At 37.7% G+C, this 23,836-nt stretch overlaps 1 protein-coding gene across 2 annotated transcripts in view; it reads left to right on the forward strand.

Moving 5' to 3' along the window:
• Nucleotides 1-23,836, forward strand: part of lrba (LPS-responsive vesicle trafficking, beach and anchor containing) — a 295,618-nt gene that overhangs the window by 161,495 nt on the left and 110,287 nt on the right. For both annotated transcript variants that reach the window (XM_077203247.1, XM_077203253.1), the window contains exons 37-39: nucleotides 15,357-15,481; nucleotides 20,740-20,880; nucleotides 22,934-23,070. In XM_077203247.1, the coding sequence (XP_077059362.1) occupies nucleotides 15,357-15,481; nucleotides 20,740-20,880; nucleotides 22,934-23,070 (403 nt within the window). The remainder of the gene's footprint in view (nucleotides 1-15,356; nucleotides 15,482-20,739; nucleotides 20,881-22,933; nucleotides 23,071-23,836) is intronic.

The raw sequence follows: 23,836 nt of genomic DNA on the forward strand, positions 1-23,836 counted from the left end.
GTTTTTCACATGCAGAGCTTTTCTAAGCCAATGTATTGGCGCCATTTCCATGCCTTAAGCTTAACAGCTTGCAATGTCTTCCCAGTATATCTGTAAATCTCCAGAGAGCATGTAAAGGTTTGACAGCTACAGATTCCTTGGGATATATCACATAAATGATGTGAAAATGGCTTCTACTAGCTCTCCTCTTTTGCGTTATGGAAATGGATTAAAATATGTCCTAATGAAAACATTTAGCTCTGACTGTTTATACACAACAGTGGCCCAGACTGTAAGAAATAGTAACAAAGTGTCAAAGAAGGACATATTAACGGCTCCCGTAGCGCTGATGTTGTCCATATGTTAGCATGACACTCCACATACTCCAGAATTCCCAGAGTTCAGCAGTCACATTAGTGTTCCACTGGAAATGAAGAAGTAGTGCTATTTTACGCTGCTAGTTAGTGGTAGTCTATCTAGTCATTGCAGTTCACCAGTGAATCATCGCTGACTAGTCAACCAGTATGATCTTTTTTGGTCAAGTAGGTTGATAAAGTAATTCTTGCTGGTTAAGCTAGTTATACATACTGGGGCCAGAATCTACAAAACATTCTTAAGAATAAAATTCCTCCTAACTGTTCTTATCTTTTTTTCTTAAGATTGTCTTCATTAAAATCATCATAAATGAATGTCCGGATAACCTCTTAACTTGTCTTAAATCCACAAAGGTAAGATGTTTAATGAATTTATTGGGTTGTTTCAAATTAATAGTTGTAATTAAACATTACAATATAACACTAGCTACATATCAGTATTATACATATTACTATTACTAGGGATGTGCAAGAGTACTCTGTAGTGACACCAATGATCGATAATGTAAACAATAATTATTAGTATGCGTGAAGCTATGCAGAGTGATGCACTCTTGTCAAGCTAGTCGTTACCAAAAAAAAGTGTGTATGCTTATGATTATTATTAATCTGCAGGCAGTGCAAAAAGATGGCCTTTAGGTGTTTTTCTTGTTTATTTATGGAGTTCATAAGTTAGTCTTCGGCAAGAACCACCATACAATCAGATAACCGCAAAACCAGTCATTTTCTTTTTAATGAAAATAATATGGAGTGTTTGAATTTTTCTCATTCGTATATGTATGAGTGTACTGTCTCTGCCTTAATCAGTCTTTAACCAAACTAAATGCCAGTAGAAAGGTCTAGGAATTTCATTGATAGCTACAGGTGTCACAGGTTTTTAGTGTAAAACTCACAAAGACGAAGGAGAATAGTAATAACGGTATTTAATGACAAACTCTGGAGATCAGACAGGAAACATCCACTAACACTTAACATAGAAGTGAACAGACAGAGTATGAGGGAGAACACTGGTTATAAATACACAGAGCTAACAAAATGAACTAATGACCAAATAGATGGGCAACAGGTGAATCTAATGACTAAATCAAACACATGGGAAAATTAGGTCACAGAATCAGAATCAGAAAGTGTGCTTGCACACACAAGGAATTTGTTTTGGTACTAAGGCTTCCAGTGGACAAATACAAATACAACAAGAAACATAATACTACAAATTATAAGAATAAAAAATAAAAATATAAATATGAGAATAAAAGTATCACAGTTGGGTTTAGTCAGAATAGACATTTTCAGATTTACAGATTATGAACATATTAACAGTGTTTTGAATATTATAAATAAATAAATCTACATATAAGTACCACCTGAGTTGTAGGATATTGCACTAAACAGTGGGAGTATTGCACTTAAGGCATATGCCTTGGGAGGAGTGTTAACTGTTCAGGAGGGAAATGGCCTGTGGGAAGAAACTGTTCCTGTGCCGAGGTGTTCTTGTGGCCAGTGATCTGAGTCGCCGTCTTGACGGTAACAGTTCAAACAGGTGGTGTCCAGGGTGAGTGGAGTCTGATTTTACCTGCTCTCTTCCTCACTTTGGATGAGTACAGGTCCTGGAGGGTTGGCAGGGGGGCACCAATGGTCCTCTCCGCAGTCCGGACTGTCCGTTGTAGTCTCCTGATGTCTGATTTGGTAGCTGAACCAAACCAGACAGTGATATACGTGCATAAAACAGACTCGATGGCTGAGTAGAACTGACTCAGCAGCTCCTGTGGCAGATTGAACTTCCTCAGCTGGCGAAGGAAGTACACTCTCTGCCGGGCCTTTTTTACAGTGGAGTCAATGTGATTATCCCACTTCAGGTCCTGAGAGATGATAGTGCCCAGGAACATGAATGACTCCACTGCTTCCACAGTGCTGTTCATGATGGTGAGTGGGGGGAGTGCTGGGCTGTTCCTCCTGAAGTCCACGATCATCTCCACTGTTTTGAGCGTGTTCAGCTCAAGGTTGTTATAACTGCACCAGACAGCCAGCTGTTCAACCTCCAGTCTGTAAGCAGACTCGTCACCGTTTTGGATGAGACCGATGACAGTGGTTTCGTCTGCAAATTTCAGGAGCTTGACAGTGGGGTCTTTAGAAGTGCAGTCATTAGTGTACAGGGAGAAGAGCAGTGGAGAGAGAACGCACCCTTGGGGGGCACCAGTGCTGGTGGTGAGAGTCCTGGATGTGAGTTTCCCAAGTCTCACTCGCTGCTGCCGGTCCGTCAGGAAGCTGGAGATCCACTGACAGATCGAGGATGGCATGGAGAGCTGGGTCAGTTTGGCTGTGAGAAGATCAGGCATGATGGTATCGAAGGCTGAACTGAAGTCCACAAATAAGATCCTTGCATAAGTCCCAGGGTCTGTCGAGATGTTGCCGGATATATTGCAGTCCCATGTTGACTGCATCATCCACAGACCTGTTTGCTCTGTAAGCAAACTGAAAGGGATCCAGCAGGGGTCCAGTGATGTCCTTCAGGTGGGCCAACACCAGTCTTTCAAACGACTTCATGACCACAGAAGTGAGAGCGACAGGTCTGTAGTCATTAAGTCCAGTGATTTTGTTTTTTTTGGGGACATGAATGATAGTGGAGCGTTTGAAGCAGCAGGGAACTTCACACTGCTCCAATGATCTATTGAAGATCTGCGTGAAGACCGGGCCAGTTGGTCAGCGCAGGCTTTTAGACAAGCAGATGAGATGGCGGCTGGGCCTGAAGCTTTCCTAGTCTTCTGTTTTTTGAAGACTCTGCTCACGTCCTCCACACAGACCTTAAGCTCAAGCACAGGGGAAGCACACGCACACAGATGCTCAAGCACACAGACCTTAAGCTCAAGCACAGGGGATCTTAAGCACAGGGGAAACACAATGAAACATAACATAACCATAACAACAGGAAGCGCTTAATTACAGATCTGTCGTCTAAGGCTGCATTTACACTTGGCATTAACATGCGACCTGTGTCCGGATGTTGTCCACATACACATTGAAAAGACAAGTGTAAACGCGCTTCTGATCGGAATGTTATCCGACCATGTTATCCGGCCATTGTGTCTGCATTCACAGGTGGACGTCACACAAAACCCCACCCACTTTTTTTTTTTTGCGGGAATGCGAGATCCGATCTGTTGTCCAGATACAGATGCCACTTGATGTGTACAGGTGTAAACGCACCGTGCCCTGATTGGCTTATGATCCGATCTGCATGATCGGATCACGGTGATCGCATGTTAATGCCATGTGTAAACGCAGCCTAAAAGTTGTGCTACTAAATATCTAGTGTGCAGAAAATATTTTCCAGGCTATTTTAAGATTACTTTATAATACTTTGACATCCACTCATTTTAGGTGTCCCTGCAATTCAAAGAAATGCATATCTGGAATAATTTATTTTTTGATTAAATATTCAGGAGTGAAAAAAAAATCTGCTGTGCCAGTATGCTTGTGTGTATTGACCAGAATTGTTTGCTATTGAGACAGTGATGCTGGACACTCAGGGGCTCTAATCTGTCCCTCAGCCCTTCCCATCATCCTCATCTCTGAGGAGACCTTATAATGGAATGTCCCTACATAAAGTACTGAACGGGCCTCTGCTGCTGCAAGAGCCATTACACACGGCACCATGTGCACTTTTCCTCTGTAACAACTCAGATTTATGAGTTTCAAATGGCCTTAAGAAAGTATACTGCCGTGACAGAGCAAGGTCACGATAGGAGGCCCTGATCAATATTTGAATGAAAAGCCATTTGGGAAGTTTTTAAGGCCTTTTCTCCCCCTCTCTTTCTTTCTGTCTCGCTCTCTCCCAGGGAACAACATCAGGAAAGTATCGATTGCTGGGGTCCAGTAGTTAGTCAGAGGCTATCTCCTTTGACTAACCCCTTAGCACTCTGTCACCCCCTCACCACTGTGATAGATTGTTACTCTCTGGGCCACAGTAATTACACGCAGCTCCAGTCGGGTCATTTATTTCAACATTTTCACCATTTACCAAAAAAATCTCCTTTATCTTTGTGACCCAGCAGTTTGTTTTTGCAGCGAAAGCAGAAAGAGGGACACATAAAATTCTCACTTCCACCCTGGAGCACGATGGGGCATCTGTTACCCATCTCACCCATATATTTCTCTCTCACTTTCTTTCTCTTTCTGCTTTCACTCTCTAGTCAACCCTTTTTTCCCCTCCTTCTCTGACATTGTCTCTTTTTTTCTTCTTTCTTTTACAGTTTTCTGACTTCTCCACTTTTGCTTTTTAAAATCATTAATAAATTACCTTTATTTTAATGTTAAAATATGTTAATTGAAAGACCTCCAGAAAGACCCCAAACCTTTGAATGGTATATTTGTACTACCAGTTAGCTTCAGTGTTCATTTTACAACAAATTGTGGTTTAATTTTAGTCATAGAATTTTGATTAAAATGTTGTTATTTTTTTTGTATTTTTTTTTCATTTTGTTTTAGTGTTATTTTAGTCATCTGAATTGTATTAATGTAGTCTTAGTCGACTAAATCTATTGTAAATAAAATCAGTCAGTAAATGAATAAAAAATAAGAACAAATACATACAATAGGAAAAAGATACAATTTAAATTAACAGTGCTTTAAGTTTGTCAAGTAGGTCTAACAGTATTACAGTATTTTTTTCTGTACATACATATTGGCACCACAATTGTTGAATGAACCATTAGTATTAAAGAATTTGCAATGGAGTAAATTGATTAAAGTTTGAACGTTTTATTATCACTCCCTCTTTGGTCTGGGAAAATTATTTTTGAAGGAAGCTTGGGCCCTGATAAATGTATGAAACGCAAATTAAAAGACCACATAGTAAGCAATACATGAATAAATACAAACCAGTAAAATGTTGAAAAAAGCCATTTGTTCTCACTTAACATGTAGCACATGATGCTCTGTCACTGATGTCATTATCATGTGCTGCTCTTGACCTTGTCTACCTTTAGAAGAGACATTAGCATACACTGCACAAAGTCAACATCAATGCCACAGAGGAACAACGATGATTTCCCTTGCTCTGCATAGACATGGCCAACTTAATCAGACACAGTCAATCTGATTTCCTCTCGGTTTAATTTGAGACTCCAGGCGGCCACACAACTACCGATTGCCCGTAGTTTGACGGAGAGACCTGCACTTGCCCTTCTGCATGACAAATATTCAATTCATCCATTCAGTTTTCATAAACACATGGCTTATGCAAATCATATGAAATAATCTCAGCGATACAGAGCAATTTGAGCAGTGGCAATTGCAGGCATTAATGAAAAACGCACAAAGAGAGATGTGTTCACACCGACTGTAACTGCATTAATCCACAGGAAAAGGTTATAAATGACTGCAAGTTGTCTCTAAAATGCCCCGTGCAGGAGTGATGTATGAAACTTGTGCTCCATCTGGCCCGTTTGTTATGCTAAAGGTCACATCATTGCCATTTACATAATCTCCATGCCAGAAATGAACTCCAATGTAATATCTGCCCAGAATACACACGCCTGCGCATATGTATTGCTTTTGAACAGATAGACAGTTAAGAAACCATCATCACTCTTACTGGATCATTTTGCCCTTTATGTAAATAATCCTGCATCTTGCGGCAGCTTTTAATATTTTTAATGGGTTTAAACTCATAACAGGCCACACAGGTACAAATAGATTAGTGATTGATGTGTTTTTCTTCATGCTGATAGATGGCAATCTTTTGTCTTTGTCAAAAAAAGAACAATATGATATCATCGTAGGAGTGCAGTCAAACTTTCACAGGCACGCTGACAGAGCAGCATTTTGTTATCGAGCGTCTGGATTCTTCTCCAGTAAAGATAAGCAGGGAATGGACCTCATAGAGAAATTAAATTTTGAAGAATTTCTGGATGCATGTAAGGTGATCTGGAGTCTAATTTTATTATTCACTGTCAAGCATTTAATCAATGCCATTTTTGTGAGTCATTTTCATGCCAAAGAATGCATTGTTTCTTCCACTCCGTTTCTATTTTTTTTTATTCCGTTACATTTCAAGAAGCTCTAAAAAATCTACATAACAATTATGCATCATTATATTTTCAAGGAAAGGATGGTGGGTACAGGCCGCCATGCTACGGTTTTGTAGATTTCTTGAAAACTTGAAGAGTCTGTTGGTTTATTTGTATAGGTTGTATAGTATTTACAGTCATTACGTTCCTGTGTATATTGCGTGCATGACGGGTGGTTGGGCAGATATTGTGTTTTGCGGTAGGTGGTATGCCATACGGAACCGTTGCCACTGAAACTGCATATTAACGCACCAGTGGGGCTCGACAGCCTTAGTCAAACGGGTTGGCGCGTATGGTTGGGTTGCGGAGAGATTGTGAGATTGTAGTTAGGTCTCAGCAGCAGGAGGGATGTAGAGGTCAGTAAGCTGAGCTGAGTTGAGTGGGGGACGGAGGGGGGTGACTCTGGGACGTAAATGGATGGAGAACCATAGGTTACTGTAAAGCTACGTCTTAGTTGGTGATTATCTTGGCGAAAGCCGAGTACAAATCAGCATGAAGTTTAAACATCTACTCTCGTGTAATGGAAATCTTATATATATATATATATATATATATATATATATATATATCAGAGATGGGGGCGTGTCGCAAATTTAAGGACTTGAGACTTGCTTGACTAAATTTAAAAAATGACTCGACTTGACTTTGACTTGAGATCCAATGACTTGAGACTTGACTTGACTTGAACTGTATGACTCGAGAATGACTTGATATACATTTATCATCGCAACATCAATTGATGAACAAAATGAAAGCAAAGGAACCATTGACGCCAGTCATCAGATTCTGCGCGATTGCGTGACACTGCACAAGCCCAGAAAAAACATACATCGCGGTGAGCGCGCTGAATACAAAAACATCTCCCAGCATCGTTTCTTTTTGGATATAAACACTAGAAATTGACTATATTCATACAAGAAGATTTGCTGTACGCATAATAACTGGCAAGGGATATCGGACGACCATCACAACCTCGAACAGTCGAACTTCATTCACCACGTCTAAAAGTAAGCTATGGCTTGTTTAACCTGTTTGTTATAGTTAATTTGACTATCTTTAAATCGAGAATATTGGTCAAAACAGCATGCCTCTTTATACACAATTATGTTTTCAAATGTAGCTTAATGTTGTCAATAATAAAATGATTATTAATAATGTCATATGTTTTGTATAACATTTGCCACATTTCTTTTTAAATCATGCTTTAAAGCCAAATATGTCGTTCTTTCCAATGACAAAAAAACAACATAGAAAACTGTTAATGTTTTGACGTGTTTTATGTTTCTCTTAAAGCAGGGTTAGATGTTATCAGGGGTTACATCTATTAGATGTTATCAAAATGCCAGCAGAATTAATATTGCACCCAAAATTCAAAATGTGGTGGAAAAAAATGCCCTAGTATGAGTTATTTTCATAATTATAACATATGATATTTTAAAAATATTTCCAGAATATTGACGCGATTGCAAATGTGCTAATGATTTTATAAAACAGTTCAGTAAACAAAGAGTGAATATTGTGATGTGACATTTAGACTAATATTCCAAATATTTTCTGTTTTTCCTCGATTTCTCAAATGACAATAGTTCCAAACAAGCCACAGAAAGAGTTATGCGTATTTGTGATTCAGTGAGTTGCTTAGTTCCAGAACGAATCTGCCGTTTTGAACATAAGTTAAACGAATGCTTCTATGACTCGTACATTAATACGGTAATTTGGCGCCACCTATTGGTGGTTTTAATTTCATAATTAAAAATATATAACTTGTATTAAGGGGATGCCAGTTTGAAGAATGCCTTTGGTCGCATAGGAATTATACTTGAATTGTGAATTGTTTAATACCTTTTAATGGTCTTCTGCAATGTTTGAGGCATATTTATTTTTTTCATGCTTTAATGTTGGCCTAATTTCAGTTACATTTAGATTTTTATTGTAGTAACCACTCAGCTATATGTGGAAATGCATATATTAAAAAAATGTTGCAAATAAAACCATAGTCCACAACTTCTGTAGTCCAAAAACTTATTTTAATATATAAATTCAGTGAAATCGTCAAACGTTTGTATGACTTGCCAGTGACTTGTGACCCAAGCTACGACTTGACTTGACTTGCTTGACATAAGGCAGTGACTTGACTTGACTTGCCTTTATAAAAAAATTACTTGGACTTGCTTGAGACTCGAAGGTTAAGACTTGAGACTTGCTTGTGACTTGCACTTGTGTGACTTACTCCCACCTCTGATATATATATATATATATATATATATATATATATATATTCCCCATGTTTCCAAACAAACAATGTGATGTGTGTGTGTGTGCAATTCCATAAAAAGACCTGGTAATGTTGTGTGTTCTCAGACATGTGCTGAAAAAGTATTTTCAAGCCTCCAGGCCTGTTGTTCTTGAGTGGGCATATGTGGGTATACTTGTTCCTGCATGTAATTTAGAGCCTGTGTTTGCAGTGAAACCCTCGCAGGCTTTTATAACGCTGCTGGAGTGTGAGACTGATGCCTTTCTGAAGTGTGGCGGCACAAGCCAGCCTCTCTGTTTCAGCAACTTCCAAAAAACACCTCATTAATCCCACACGCACACACACACTCTGAAATTCTCAACACATGGCCCAATTAAATGCTTTGTTTATTATGACACCTCCCTCGAGTCAAGTAGACTTGAAGTGTGGCTTGTTTTATGCAAACCTACAATTTAGGAGCGCAATTGAAGCTTTAAAGAGGAGATTATAAAACATGCCCCTCTTCTCTGTTGATTCTCTCTGTCGCACTGTTTACTGCTTGCTCTCCATTCTATTTCCCTTATTCATTAACTCAATGGGTCACCATCTGTATTAAACTGCATTACGATTAGCCCCCCGTTCATCATCTCTGTTGGTAAACCGGTTCAGATTTACAGCCAGCGACCCAGCACTTATTCTGGTACTGGGTGAGAAGAAAGACTTCAATTACACCTAACAGGCGCTTATAAAAGTCCCTGCTTGTGTTAAATTCTCGCCAAATGTGGTTTACATTAAGCACGTTTGGAGAAGGGTCACAAGTGTTGCTTTCAGCATATGCAATAAGACATTTCAAGTCCCTGCTGCCATTTACGGGTCTGTTTCCGTCATGGTTTGTTTACGAGCGTACTAATTACTAATTGCGCCCGTGCGGCGCGGATACGTGCCCGGTTCTAGAGGCCTATTGTGTTTTGTAATTGTCGTTGTCTCGAGAAGGCGCTGTCGTAATTCCTGTTAGAAACCCCATTTGGAAGGAGGGATGGATGGATGGGGAGGATGGATGAATAATTCATTAATGCTGTGAAAACACTTGCTGCGTGGAATGTGCAGCTGATTCTGCTGCTGGGATTGATAGTGGTTGAATTACACACACGCACACACTTCCTTGGCCTTCATTAGGGCTCTATTGTCACAGTGTCCTGGCGGCAGTGGAGGCTGTGAATGCGTTTCCAGCTGCTCGACTAATTGCAGTGGCCGGCATGGTGTTGTATTGCAGACAGATTGATCCTCTCTGTATCTCTGCTCTCTCAGAGACTGACAGCATAGGAGCTCCTTGGATCTGCTCTGTGCCTTTGGTAATCATTTTAATTAATGAACACTGGAAGCCAGAATGATGGAGTGGCTATTTACATGGAGGAAACTATCACATGCAAACACCTCGCTGCTACTTAGATAGAGGGAAATCTGTTCTCAGACAGACGGGACAATATGGAGTGAACCCAACTTTCTGTCTCTCCTACCACTGTTTCTTCCTGTTGTTTAATGGAAATGTGTCTGCAGAGTTAGTCAGGCCTGAATTTTGCCATGGGATTGTGAATATTGCATATATTTTTAATAATTCCTGAACCGAATTATTCACTATAACTTGTAGGTAAATTCTATAAATAATTATTGTTCCCATGGCTAAAAGGAAGCAGCTTCGTGCTCAATTGCCCAATTTTTTGCTATCACTGTAGAAAAACCCAGCAATATTTTTAAAGCAGTTGAATATTACCAATATTTGACTTGCCATTTTTCTCACTTGCCCACAAGGGTTGTGCGATATTGACAAAAACAATAATTGTGAGTTTTTGTGCGGTACACAGCTGACTCCCAAAACTTTTCATATACTTCATATTCTGAGACCTAATGTACGGATGCAGTATACTGTTACACAAGTTTTCTTTCTTAAATGTTTACAAGTTTTCTTCCTCAAATGTTTACATTACAACAGTCATAACCAACTGTGTTTGCGAGGATATTTTGACATCATGTGGTGTGTATTTTTGCATTCAAGTGCAAGAGACTCAAAAGAGAACCCAATTCAGTATTCATGTACTATACGAGATGTAGCTTTTGTCCACGCGCTTTGGATGAAAACAATTGAGTTCTTTTTCGTGTCATCTTGTGCTTGAATGGCTGAAACCACATTAAAATGTGCACACTGTAATCGATAAGTGGAATCAAAATTTGAATTGTATAACAAGTATCCGATTCAATTTTCGGTTCCAAACCCTAGTGATTAGATCAGACTGCTGTCTTGAACTTGAGAACACAAGTACAGAATGACGCAACGCACCCTGTGTGTGAGAACCTGTGAGACGTCTGGGTTGTGGCACAACGCTTTTCGTCCAGTGTGCGACTGAAGCCCTGTGATACAAGGCCAGTTTTTTTTATGGATGTCAACGGAGGGGAGACTTCAATAGACTGAATTCAGTATGCCGACAGCCTTTCTGCTAATCTTCAACACGTTTACCATTAAATATTCATTTAGGAGTAAGCTGTATTTGTAAATTACAATAGCTAAGTTTCCATCCAAAGTTGCAAATTTAACCTAATGCTCAAAATTGGAGTATTGCATTAAACATTTGTGAATAAAGGACTGTTTCCATCCAGTGAGTCGAAGAGAACAAAATCGTCACTTCCTGATAAACTGGCGCTAAATATCACTAAGAAAAGTAGAAGCCACTGTATGTGATATTTTTTTATATATAATAAATTACTTGTTTCTCAAAGCGCACAGACGATATACAATAAACGTGTTATTTTGCTTTCGGAAGCAGATGCTGCTGTTTGGTAACAGTCATGTAAGAGAGGGAATTACACTGAACCACTTTGACGACAGACTTTTCTCTGTGCAAAAAGATTGTTCTGCTGGTTAGTCCAGTTATGTCGTCCCATCTCGCAGTCACGTTTTTTTTTTATATGCGCATCAAGAAATTTATTCGGTAAATGTGTTTCCATCGTAGTTTATGCGCATGTTTTCTTATCAGATAACAAATGTATCCGACTCAAACGGGCATATACGTTTTTAATGCACATTTTTAGAATGTATTTGCACCTTGGCTTTTTCATCCAGCAGTTTTTGATGCCATATCCCAAAATGTGCATAAAAATAGGTGGATGGAAACATGCATAACAAAATAAATCGTTGTTTGATCGCAAATTTTTATTTTTATTTTATTTGTATGGTACCCGCAAACAGTGATTGACATAGTAAAATTGAAATCCATTCTATGGTTCAGAATAAATATATTTAAATAAAAGCAGGGATTTTGATCATTTGTTTTATTTATGATGTTTTTGTTCTTGATATACTTTACAACATGTTCTGTAAGTTAAAAGTATAATGGCATAGAACAATAATATAAATATAGGCCAACACTTAACTGCATCACACTGGCAACATAATATAAAGCAAAGTAGGAACATAATATATATTTAGTTCCATCAGAACAGAATTAGTGGTCAGAATTGAGAAAAGCAGGTCGTGAGCTTAGAATTATACGGTTCTATCTCCACTTTTGGTCGAAATTGAGTTTTTGACAATCTTATCCATCAGGTGTTTATATTATTAATGCCTGTGTGGTGTTATTTTTGTAAAAAAATATTTTGTTAGTATAGTTATTCATAAAATAAAAAGGTTCCATCTCACAAAACAGCAGGGATGTAAAAACCTTGATGCTCAATATCTCAGAACTACCCTAAACGGAGATAGAACTGTATAATTCTAAGCTCACGAGGTCTGTTGGAGACACTTTTAAGGGGGGAAATGTTCAGGCCCTGGTTGTTTTATTGCTTTTATATGCTGTTATTGCTGCTATTTTTACTTCAATCTCATTCATTAGTGATGAGGTGGACCGTTGAGATTGGAGTCATGCAATATTTTGACCGCATTTTCTGGGTGTTTTGTGCGTGTACTTGCTACAGTAGATCCTCATTCCTTGCCCACATATCCATTGTTACTCTAAAGATTTTTTATTTTTTTTTGGTTGTACTCATGTCTGTGAGTAAACATTTCCTTTGAAACATTTAACAGAAAGGCACTGCTCTCTGCCTGAGCCGTAAATGGTCTCTGAGGAGCTGTGCTTCTCCTGGAAAACTCACATGTCCCTTTACATTACATCTCCTTTCCTGTCTTAAATAAATCAGTTATTAATGTCTCTTATTAGGCGAGCCGGTGAGCTTTTCAAGCGAAGTGTAGACTTGTTTTTATTTTCGCGTTTTAAGCGCTCTCTCCAGTTTTACGAGATGGGAATTGTTTTGAGCCTCTTGCAGTGGAGCAGATCGATCACACTTCTGAGAAAAAACCTGCACTGCTCGGGTACACCAAAACTTCTTGGCCCCATACGGTGGAGAAGTCATTTTAAATGGGATTTTAAAATGTGTATTTTGCATGCCATAACTATTTCCAGAGGTATTTCTGTCTGTTTTTATTTCTCCTAGAATCATTAATTCTGAGAAGACTTGCAATACCACTCTTTGATTTATCTATTTTCTGAACTCCTTCTTTCAATACTTTCTTTCTCTCCTTTTTTTCCCACTTCCATGGTATTTTAGGTCATAATAGCTTGTTTTCTGGCGATTGTTAAAGTATGCGGGCGTAAAAAAAGAAGGTGAGCACTGGGGAGGACTCTTAAGTGGCCGTTATCCTGATTTATTTGGCCTGGGTGTGGAGGCCCTGTTGCACGATAAAACTTCTTCTCACTTCCACAGAACAGAATGGACTTAGAGAGTTATATTTCACCACTCCTTCAGTAAATCAGCCGGAGGACGGCTACAGAGCCACTGCTAAAGCCATTTGCTGTCGTCCCCCCACCAAGCCCCTATCGCTCGCTGGATCTCTGAGGATCCGCCAGCCCGCTCTGGGATCTGTGGATGGCATATGATCATTGATCTTCATTTTTGAGCCCAATAAGATTCACTGAAGCATTATTTGATCACATTCTACCTTAATCACACACTGTTTTTTCTTCATGTTCAAAATCAGTTTTTCTTTTGTGTGCATGCGTGTAATTAATTTATCATGCCGTTGTGCATTAAAGCAGAAAAAAAGACTTTAATTTGATCTAACAAATTACACTCTTCCCTCCCCTTACCTGAAATTAGTTCTTTCTATTTCAAATTAAACAAGCTTTTGAAGATTAAACTCATTTATGGTATGGGAAATGTATTTGTCTTGTATCTCAGGGGGCTAAACATAATGAATATTTGAAGAGATTATTTTAATTAAAGTCCTTTGAATCTAAATGGGGTAATATGTTATAACTGTTCGCCTGACTCATTAAAAGTGAACCTGTTCACACACACCAAGAGAAAACACAAAAGCAGATGATGGGGGGGAAAAAGAAAGAGATGGAGAGGGAGGATGAACTGGATTTTTCTTTACAGTGGTAAGAGGTGCAAATTGGAGAGAAAAATGGCTGAAGGCGAAGGACATTGAGTCAAATGTGCTCCCTCTCCTCTGCAGTCCTGCTCAAAGGTGTCCTGCTGGGCTCAGAAATGAGCCTGGAAACACAGCACTGCCTTATTCTCTCTCTCTCTCTCTCTCTCTCTCTCTCTCTCTCTCTCTCTCTCTCTCTCTCTCTCTCTCTCTCTCTCTCTCTCTCTCTCTCTCTCTCTCTCTCTCTCTCTCTCTCTCTCTCTCTCTCTCTCTGAGTGTGCTGGATTGCTGGGTCAGCAGGCTGATTCTCATTGTGATGTATTTAACTCTCATCTCACCTTCTTGAGGTGCTGCAAAAATCTGGGTCCCCTCTTCTGTGTTACTCCCAAGGACAAACATTTCTGGAGTTCTGTGGCTGTGTGATTTCTTAAATTAGAACACACGTGTCATTTTATCCCCCCCATTGGCGTATTCATTATATTATTCATATATATATATATGAATAATTGCCTCTTGGTTCAAATTACTAATAATATTAGTATTCATTATATTATTTTACAATGTGTTTCGTTGTCTTACGCCATGATTGTTTTATTTTACATTAAAATACTTTTACATCAAAAAATATTTTACATTTTTTGGGGCCACTATATGTATATCTGATTACATAATGTAAATATTGCTGAGATAATTAACAATAGAACATAGCACACCCAAATTAGTATACACACGCAATAGAAAAAAAATTCTAAAAAGTTTAGATATTTAATAAAATGGTAGACATTAATAGGATTCATGTTGTTTTAATATGCACAGAATGAAATTTTAAACAAAATAGACCCTTAAAACAATCTCTAAAAACTAAATGATGTATACACATTTTTTGGTATTTTGCAACAAATATTTTCACAGCCCTGGTATTTTTTTATTATTATTATTAACCATAATTATTAGTATCAAATCATATCAATTCTCTAGTTTGTGCACTTTGCACTGAAGAATGTTGCAGCAAAACAAGGCCGGTATTATGCAGCGCTGCCTGTGCCACTTCTCACTGCATTGGCTAATTGCTAACATATGTGTCCCTTTCTCTCTCTCTCTCTCTCTCTCTCTCTCTCTCTCTCTCTCTCTCTCTCTCTCTCTCTCGCTCTCTCGCTCTCTCGCTCTCTCTCTCTCTCTCTCTCGCTCTCTCGCTCTCTCGCTCTCTCGCTCTCTCTCTCTCTCTCTCTCTCTCTCTCTCTCTCTCTCTCTCTCTCTCTCTCTCTCTCTCTTCCTCTCGGCAGCAGACCACGGGAGTTCTGGCGCCTGGACTACTGGGAGGATGACCTGCGGAGACGTCGGCGCTTCATCAGGAACCCGTTTGGTTCCACACACTCTGAGGCCACGCTCAAGGCTGCAGCAGAGCATGGTGGGTGATGCATAGTCACATAGTATCACGCGCTTACACTATTTCACACACAAATGCAGCCCAGTCTGTCAAGTTGTAGTGCTTTAACCCGTGATAACAGGTACACGGCTGTAAAAATTAAAGCTAAAATCACCGTAAAACCTTTATAGTGTAACAAGCCTCTCTAAAAAAAAAGTACACGATTACATTACACTCTCTCACTGTCCTGAGGCCTTTGTCTCTCAGATAATATTTTGACAGTAATTTGCTGCTAATTTGTTTATTTACCACGTGCAGTTCCTCTCATTAGCTTGGATATTTAAGTATCGCTAATTGTTCTTAAATTGTCAATGTGTTCCTTCCTTCCCATGCATGTCAGCTGCTGGTATTAAAGGTAAGTGGAGTTAATGGGAGAGTTAGTGGCAAAGGGCTTGGGTTAGATGTGTGTGCTACTAACAGAAAATAATTAACTATGTTTAGTCCATTTTAAGGGGGGATTGCCCAAAAATACATAAGTATTATATGCATTTTATTTAATTCATAGCTGTATTTCTCTGGTTCAAAAACATGGATTGTTTTTGCTTTTTTAGATCGATTAACAATTCATTAAAATTGTGACAGCATGGGTGACACAAAATTACTTTTGAATCAGTAAACCATTTCTACTGGTTCATAATAAAAGCAAAACTATTTGAAAACGTTATGTAGTGTTTTGTCATGCTACTCCACTAACATGTGTAAAGTAACTTAGGATAAAGTAAAGCTTGTTACTGGAAAAGCTATACTGTTAAGCAACTAGCAAGTTAGTAGCGTCACCAAGTAGCCTATAGTTAGTGTCTCCCCACTGGTGTGTATTCTTTTTGTCGATTGTCGCAGACAGTATCTAGTAAAATGCATCATAAAATCTGAGACGCATTACAGCTATAGTTTACATGACAGCATAGGAAAAATTATGAAGGGGGAAAAGAAATGTTTTTGTTATGTCGAAAAACACTTATTGAATGTCTGAGTTAAATTGCACTAGGGATAATAGGATAAACTTGGTGGACTAAAAGAAAAATATTTAGATCAAATATCTAATTTTTTGCATGAAAATATATTTGTTAACTGCAGAAAATGCATATGTAGGCAAAATATTGTTGCAAATGTAGTTTCCTTTTGCATCTAATACATAAAAAATAGAAGAATGCATTTTTAATTATTCTCTTGTTTAAGAAAAAGAAATTAAAAACAAGCGCCTTTAGTTTTCCAGCCTGAAATGACTAGATTTATATGAAATGTGCATAATTTATTCATAATATATTTCTCATTATATTTCCTTTGTTTAATAAGTCATCTCATTTGAAATATGCATCTTATAATCCATAAATAACTCCACATATTGATAACAATATAATGAGTTATTCATTCTAGATTGGTATTTCCCATGCTATCAAAAGTAAAGTTGAGGTTATTAAACTCATCAGGGGCTTGTGTTCCCTTCCTTGCCTCATTTAATGTTGTTATTATTGCTTCTCAGTATAACATTCTCCTCGTATTTAAATGTTTAGTAAGTGCATCTGATTTTATCCGTTCCTCTTTCTCTTTTTGGTGGTTAAAAAGGAGCCCTCCCCTGTCCCTTCATTCACTGCAGCAATGCGTACAGCATATGCGATTTAAAATGTTTTACAGACTCCTTAACAATTTTTTATCTTCTTGATGAGTTTTTAGCCACACCTAGAGATAGCAGGCTTTACAATCATTGCCATTCAGTACTTGGACTTGAGCAGCTTAACCTATTGCACCCCTCGGAAACAGGGCCATTTCTGAGAAAACAAAATGTCTCCAATATGTCACTGCTTAGTCCCCCGTTAGAATGACACAGGTCCTCAAGACAAACGACCAATGTGACAGAAGTCAATAAGAATGTGATCTAAAAGCAATAAGTGCTCAGAATCCCAGCATCCTCAGAGACCGATGTGCCGCCCTAATGGTCATAACATGCAGCTGGATGGAGGGCCCTGAGGGGAACCAATGATTTCTCTCTTTTTGCTTCGTCCTCTACGTTTTCTTCTCTGTATTCTTCCCTTTTTCTTTTGCTAACTTCGGACTTGGTTAAGTTCAAGTGTTCCTTAAGGAACACTTTGAATCGTCTTTGAAATGGAACCTAAAACTTTGTTAGCCCTTAAAACCCTTCATTATACTCTTCCCCAGTGTCCTTCCAGCGCAGGAAACAATCAATCCATCCATCAAGTATTTATGTGCATATATTAATTGTCTTTAACTTTACCTAAAAACCTATACTGGACAAACACAAAAACAGCTATTATGACTCAAGAGCATATTTCATAAATAATTTAGTATTTTAACAAAGTAAACGATTCTAAACTCATAATAAGATGGGTGAGTGGTAAAACGAATGGACAACTGAAAGATACTTTAGCAGTTAAATAACAGTGCTGCTCATAACATTGATGTTTGTCGGCCCCTCTCCTCTATAGAAAGCTTGAGTCTTTTCTGCTGACCCTAAATTTGTTGCGGAAGTGAAATGAAAGTCTCGGGCAAGATCTCAAGTTTTCAAACAGTGCACAAGGGTCATATCTGGCTGTGATTATCTTCATGACATGTGAAAGAAAGTCATGATTTATTTATTTATTTTTTAAGAAACAATTTTCTGTCATTTTCAACAATCCAGTAGTCTGATACGGGTTTTGCTCAATACTTAGAATTCAGTCGGTATAAAAATGTAACATTTTGACTTGTAAGGCATAGCAGTATATATATATTTTTTTTTTTCCTCAAATAACAGACATGCCCGAGCATTTGAAAGAAACAGCATTTCTTCTTGATGAATATAGAAAGGCTTGCTTGGAAATTATTTTCATTTTCATCACTCAGAATATATCATCATATTAAAACTTCTCTTTTTGGCACGCACAATTGCGATCATTCATCGCCAGCCAGGAAACAGTGGTAGTTTGGTAAGATATGTATTTATGGCTGGAAAGCACCATCTTTTCTGGGGACTGATTTGACCAGGTGGGGCCTACGGTGTTGGGCGAGTGTAAATACCTGAAGACTAATGTCTCTGTTCCTGTGATCAATAAGCACCTCCTGACTTCACTCCTGGCTGCACTTGTGTTAAAAACAAATTTGTTAATTCTGACAATTTAATTGCTTTGCCTCCGTAGTTGCATATAAATGAGCATTTGAACCTGCACGGAAAAGGGAAACAGAGCTTAAAAGTGTAACGCAACTGAACGTATTTACATTAGCATTTGCTGAATGAGGGGAATGAATGAGCTATTTAAGTAAAGCTGATGTATGAATGTAATCTTACAACATGGGTTTTTGACTCGTTCAGGGCACTGGCAAATTTGTTCTTCAGTCCCTTTTTTTTTTTTTTATATAAGTCTACTGGGGATCCAAAGTTTGGTTGGTCAGCATTATTTAAGTAGATGTGCAGAATGCATGGATGATGCTACAATAGAGGTCTCAAAGATTTCAAAGCCAAAAGTAAACTTCAAAGGAAATGCTTAAAAAAAGACAGATTTAAAAAAGAAATGCTAGACTTACAAATGTACTTATCTTATTATTGTGATTCATTTTCATGTTTTTTTCTTTCTTTATTCTTTTACTGTCTAATATCTTCATGCTAATATTTGCTCTTTCTTCTCTCTAAGTTTTCTTACCAATGCTTCTCATCAGTGTTAAAAGCACTTATCAAGTTATTACATAAAAAAAAAAAACGGATATCACAACGCTTCCTTGAAACTTGTGATTTGAAATAATATATACTGTAGTTTTATTTTGAGTTACATGTATTCAACATTTTTAGAAGTTTGGCCTGTACTCTCTCACAAAGAATGAATTGGGAAGAAGTGACTACATTTCAACCAGCTTCAGACACAATAGTAAATATGACTAAATGCTATTGTGGCTGAAATGCACAGAAGTAACACCATTTTATTTCTGCCACATCCTTGTGTCCACTCTGTCTGCTGTGAGCACACGGGCATGTGGTATGTATTAGGAAGCTGGTAGTAATTTCACTGCTGTTAACTACAAATTCTCTGGGGAGAGTTAATTACAGGAAGACCGTTCTAAATATCAGTGCGCCAGCATACTTTCCATGACAAGAGATTTCTTTGCTCTGCTTTTCTAATGGTTTAGGGCTCTATTTATAAAGAGTTGTCTCAGGGTTTTGCTTCAAGTGCAAATGCAACCCCCCTCAGGTGATGTATCTGGAGACAGGGGGCAGAGTTCACATGGCTCTACGTCCACACAGTTCTGGACTGGACTCTGTGTAGCTCCAGTAGGCCAAAGCAGTCTGATGAGAGACTGCCCCGTCACCTCTCTCTGTTTACATAGATGAAGGATTGCCTTGGTTTCTACTGTAGACCCATTTTTGCCCCCTCACTTGGGAATGCAGTGTTCTGTAAATGTTTACAGATTACCATTTTTCTTAAATAATCTATGCGGAACCTCAAGTCATGTACTGTTGAAATCAGTCAGGGCCACTCCTGATTTTTGTCAGGGGGAAGCTTGGCATATGGAGCAGAACATATGTCTGGAAATGGGCTTTCAGTTTAATTCAAAACGATTTAATGTTAACAATTAGATCTCTTATTAGATATTAGTTATTAGATTCTACAACATAATCAACCACATCCTTTGTAAGTTTTCTTTACTAATTGAATCATAAAGTATATCATGACATGAACACTGTCAGCTGAATGTGTTTTTTTTTTCTTTTCTTCAAATTTATTAATTATCAGGTAAAATGACTATTTTGAAAGAAATAAACTGTTCTAAATAACCGTCAGGATATTGTGAAATTTCAGCTACATCGTCTATGCAAATCGACTTATTTTAATCAAATACACTGAATTTCTCCATGACAAGTTACCGTCATTATGCAAATGAGCTGTTTTAATATTCTGATTATTAAAACAATACAAATGAAAATGTTATAGAACATCCAAAAAAAAAATAGCGGCTCGTAGCTACATGATGGTTTTGTCATGTTAACTTGATGCCATTTAGGACATAAATATATATTACACCCTATTAATAGTGTTTAAAACGTAGGCTATAGGCTATTTATTCAGTTTAAAGTTTTAATATAAAATATAAAATAATCATATGCATATATAATAAAATAACAAGCACATTTTATATGATTTTTATTTAAGCTTCCGTGCCGTCAACTTACCTGAGTATAGGCTACGTAAACTGACAGTCGTTTAAAGTTTTTGCGCGGTTACGCTTGAAGGAATGTGATGTTTTGTTATGTGCAGCTCCAGAGGAGGACGTGCTGAAAGGCAAACAGTCCATCAGGAGTTCAGTGCTGGGGAAGCAGAACTCAGAGAGTGAGCTGCTGTTGGAGGACGACGACAATCTCTCATCCTTGGAGGAGAAAGAGTTGGAGAACCTCACAGGTAGCCTATAGAACAGCCGCCTAGCGACGCACAAACTAGAACGCTCCTGTCATAAACGGCATGCGCATGTTAGGCTATAGAACGATCCTGGTCAAATCAATGAAGCACTCTCTATACTGGGCGCGCGCTCTAGCCAGCTCCGTTGATAACGGCAGCGTTCTGGTTTGTTCTGTTGCGCTCTAGCAGTGTCACCCCCCTTCTCTTCAGCCGTTAATAGGGGGATCACACCATTATCTGAGGCAGTCCTCTCATTAGCTGCCTGTGATCGGGTTAGATTTGAGTGAGGGCTGAAGAGCGCTCGAAGGCCCACATTCGTGACAGGAGTCTGCAGTGAGAGTAGGCTTTAAAACAATTCATGCTTTAAAACAACTAGGCTAATAATCAAATTATTTGCAATACCCTGGGTTATATAGATGGGTTAAAATATAAACGAAAATAATGCTTAAATTTGTTCTTCACAGCTAAATAACTCACTTGTATTTGTATCTGCTTGCTGTCGGCCAAAAGCAGAAATTTTGTTTCTTACAAAAAAAAAAACACGCTAATGTTTTTCAATGGTGAATTAAAAATAGATATCCCTAAAAATGTTTTAAATAACATTTGACTATTTTAAGATTTTAACAGTTTTGAATTTACAGTAGGCTAGGCTACGAAAATCATTAATGACATTTAATTAGGCTATATTAACACAATTATATATATATTTAAATATATATTTTAGTTGGTTAACTGGTTTGAGGCGGAGCTCGCAAAATTGCAAAACTAGGCTACAGCTACACATTAATAATCTGTTCATCCGAATAGCCTAAATCGGATTTTATTTTATCTATTTACACTCGTGTTGTTTTCGTCAGTAACGTGTTTATATATGTTTGATCTTATTTGGGCTGTCAGTCTGCCCTATAGTCCTAATAAAAGACCGTATCTCTCAAGTAGCCTAAAGTGAAAATTATTGTGTAGATTCGCGTCGTTTCCGATCATCTAGCCTACTTAGCAAGATGTTTTATTCAGGTGTAGGCTAATTGAAACATGTTCCTGTTTCGAAGGGAGAAAAAAACAAGTTATTTCTCAGCCGTATTACATGCTGATGAATTTATCTGATCATGGCGTGCGTCTGTGAATTGAAGGGTGCTTGGGGAAATCAAACACGGGCTTCTGGTCGTGCTGACTGCAACGGCAGTTTGCAAACGCAAATCCGATGCTTTGCGCATGCAGAGAGGCAGAAATTCCCCAGAGCAACCCTTCAACATTGTCATGATGGCATAAATTAAGATTGATGACAGATTAAACCCAAAACCCGCAATCAATGAGCGCTGATTGACAGCGGATTTCAGCGCTTTTTTGACATTTAGACTATAGGCTACCATTTCAATGACAGATGAAGCGCTTAAATATGTCATTGTGCGCGGGATAATCCTTTTTTTAATCTTTTTATATTTATATATATATATGTATATATATATATATATATATATATATATATATATATATATATATATATATATATTTTTTTTTTTTTAATTAAATCGTTTTTGATTAATTGTTAAATAGCTTAAAATAATAATTAATGCTTTAGCTATTAGTTTACATTTAACACATCTTCATTGTTTTTTTTTTCATAGTTGTTTAAAAGTTGTAATATTATAAAGTTATGTAGGCTACATTACTTAATTTACATTGGTAAGATTTTATTATAATTATTATTATTATTATTATTCATTATTATTATTATCATTTAAAATTGTGCAGGCAAAAAAAATTGAGCCTAAATCATCCTAAATCATGTTTTATAGTGCTTTTGAAGTTATCATTTGACTTAAACCTTATTATCCTAAAATGACTGTGGCTTTACTTTGGAGACTTTTCCTACAAAGCTTATTAAAACTAAAGATGTTTATCTTTCAGGAAGTCAATATGCGCCCTTGTTGAGTTTATGTGTTCGAGTAAACACTTAGTACTCCTTTGAAATGGTTTCTATGCCAAGGGCAGTAGAGGGTGGAGAAGGCACACACACACACACACACTAACCGCTGTGCTCTTCTATGATCCATAGGGCCTGTTAACCTGAGCACCAGTGCACAGCTGGTTGCACCCGCTGTAGTGGTAAAAGGCACACTGTCCATCACGGCACTAGAGTTATACTTTGAGGTGGATGAAGAAGACCCAAGTTTTAAGGACATTGATCCCAAGGTAAGAGAGTTTCTCATCCAAAATGACTCCAAATGTCCCATGAGATGTGCACACTAAAAATGTGTGACCAGCCGTAACATAACCAAGGTCCTATAATGTGTATTCGGAACATCAGTGGTTTTACTACTGTACCTTTCCATGCAGAGTTTGTGAGTATTGGCTATTTGTGGTCATCTTATCATATATCATAACACAAAGATAGGAAAGAGTGCTATCTTATTATTCTGAATGCTGGATTTGCTTGGACTTTTGTTTTGACTGTTTAAGAACAAAGTAGGCTATATCAACTTTCAGCATTTCCTTAATGTGTTTTTATGTTTATGTAGGTTACTTCAAATATATTGTTTTCAATAAAGTTGTTTTCTTAAAAGCTAGATTAATACAAATTTGTTGTTTAACAGAATTGTGAGCTAAAATGGTTACTTTTCCAGAATAAAACAGCAGATCTGTTTTAGTGGATTCTTTATTTGTTTGTTTGTTTGTTTGTTGCAAACATTGTCTAAGTATTTCTTTCAGAAGGCTTTTTAATTTTAATAAACTGCTGTTATAAAATAAAATATAAAATATAGGCCTATGTGTTTTTTTTCAGAGATTTCCAGTGAACTAATTGACTCCAAAGAATTAAACTATTATTAATTCAGTCGAAAAAGTTTTAAAAAGCAGTGTCTTTATTTAAACATTTTTATATTTGATGGGATTCATATTTGGTTTTTAATCAGTGAAATTAAGTAGGCCTACTGTTGTTGTATTGTGCGAGTTGTTTACG

Source organism: Siphateles boraxobius, unplaced genomic scaffold (genome assembly GCF_051911475.1).
Source record: "Siphateles boraxobius isolate OS27281-9 unplaced genomic scaffold, OSU_SipBor_1 119, whole genome shotgun sequence".
Lineage (NCBI taxonomy): Eukaryota > Metazoa > Chordata > Actinopteri > Cypriniformes > Leuciscidae > Siphateles > Siphateles boraxobius.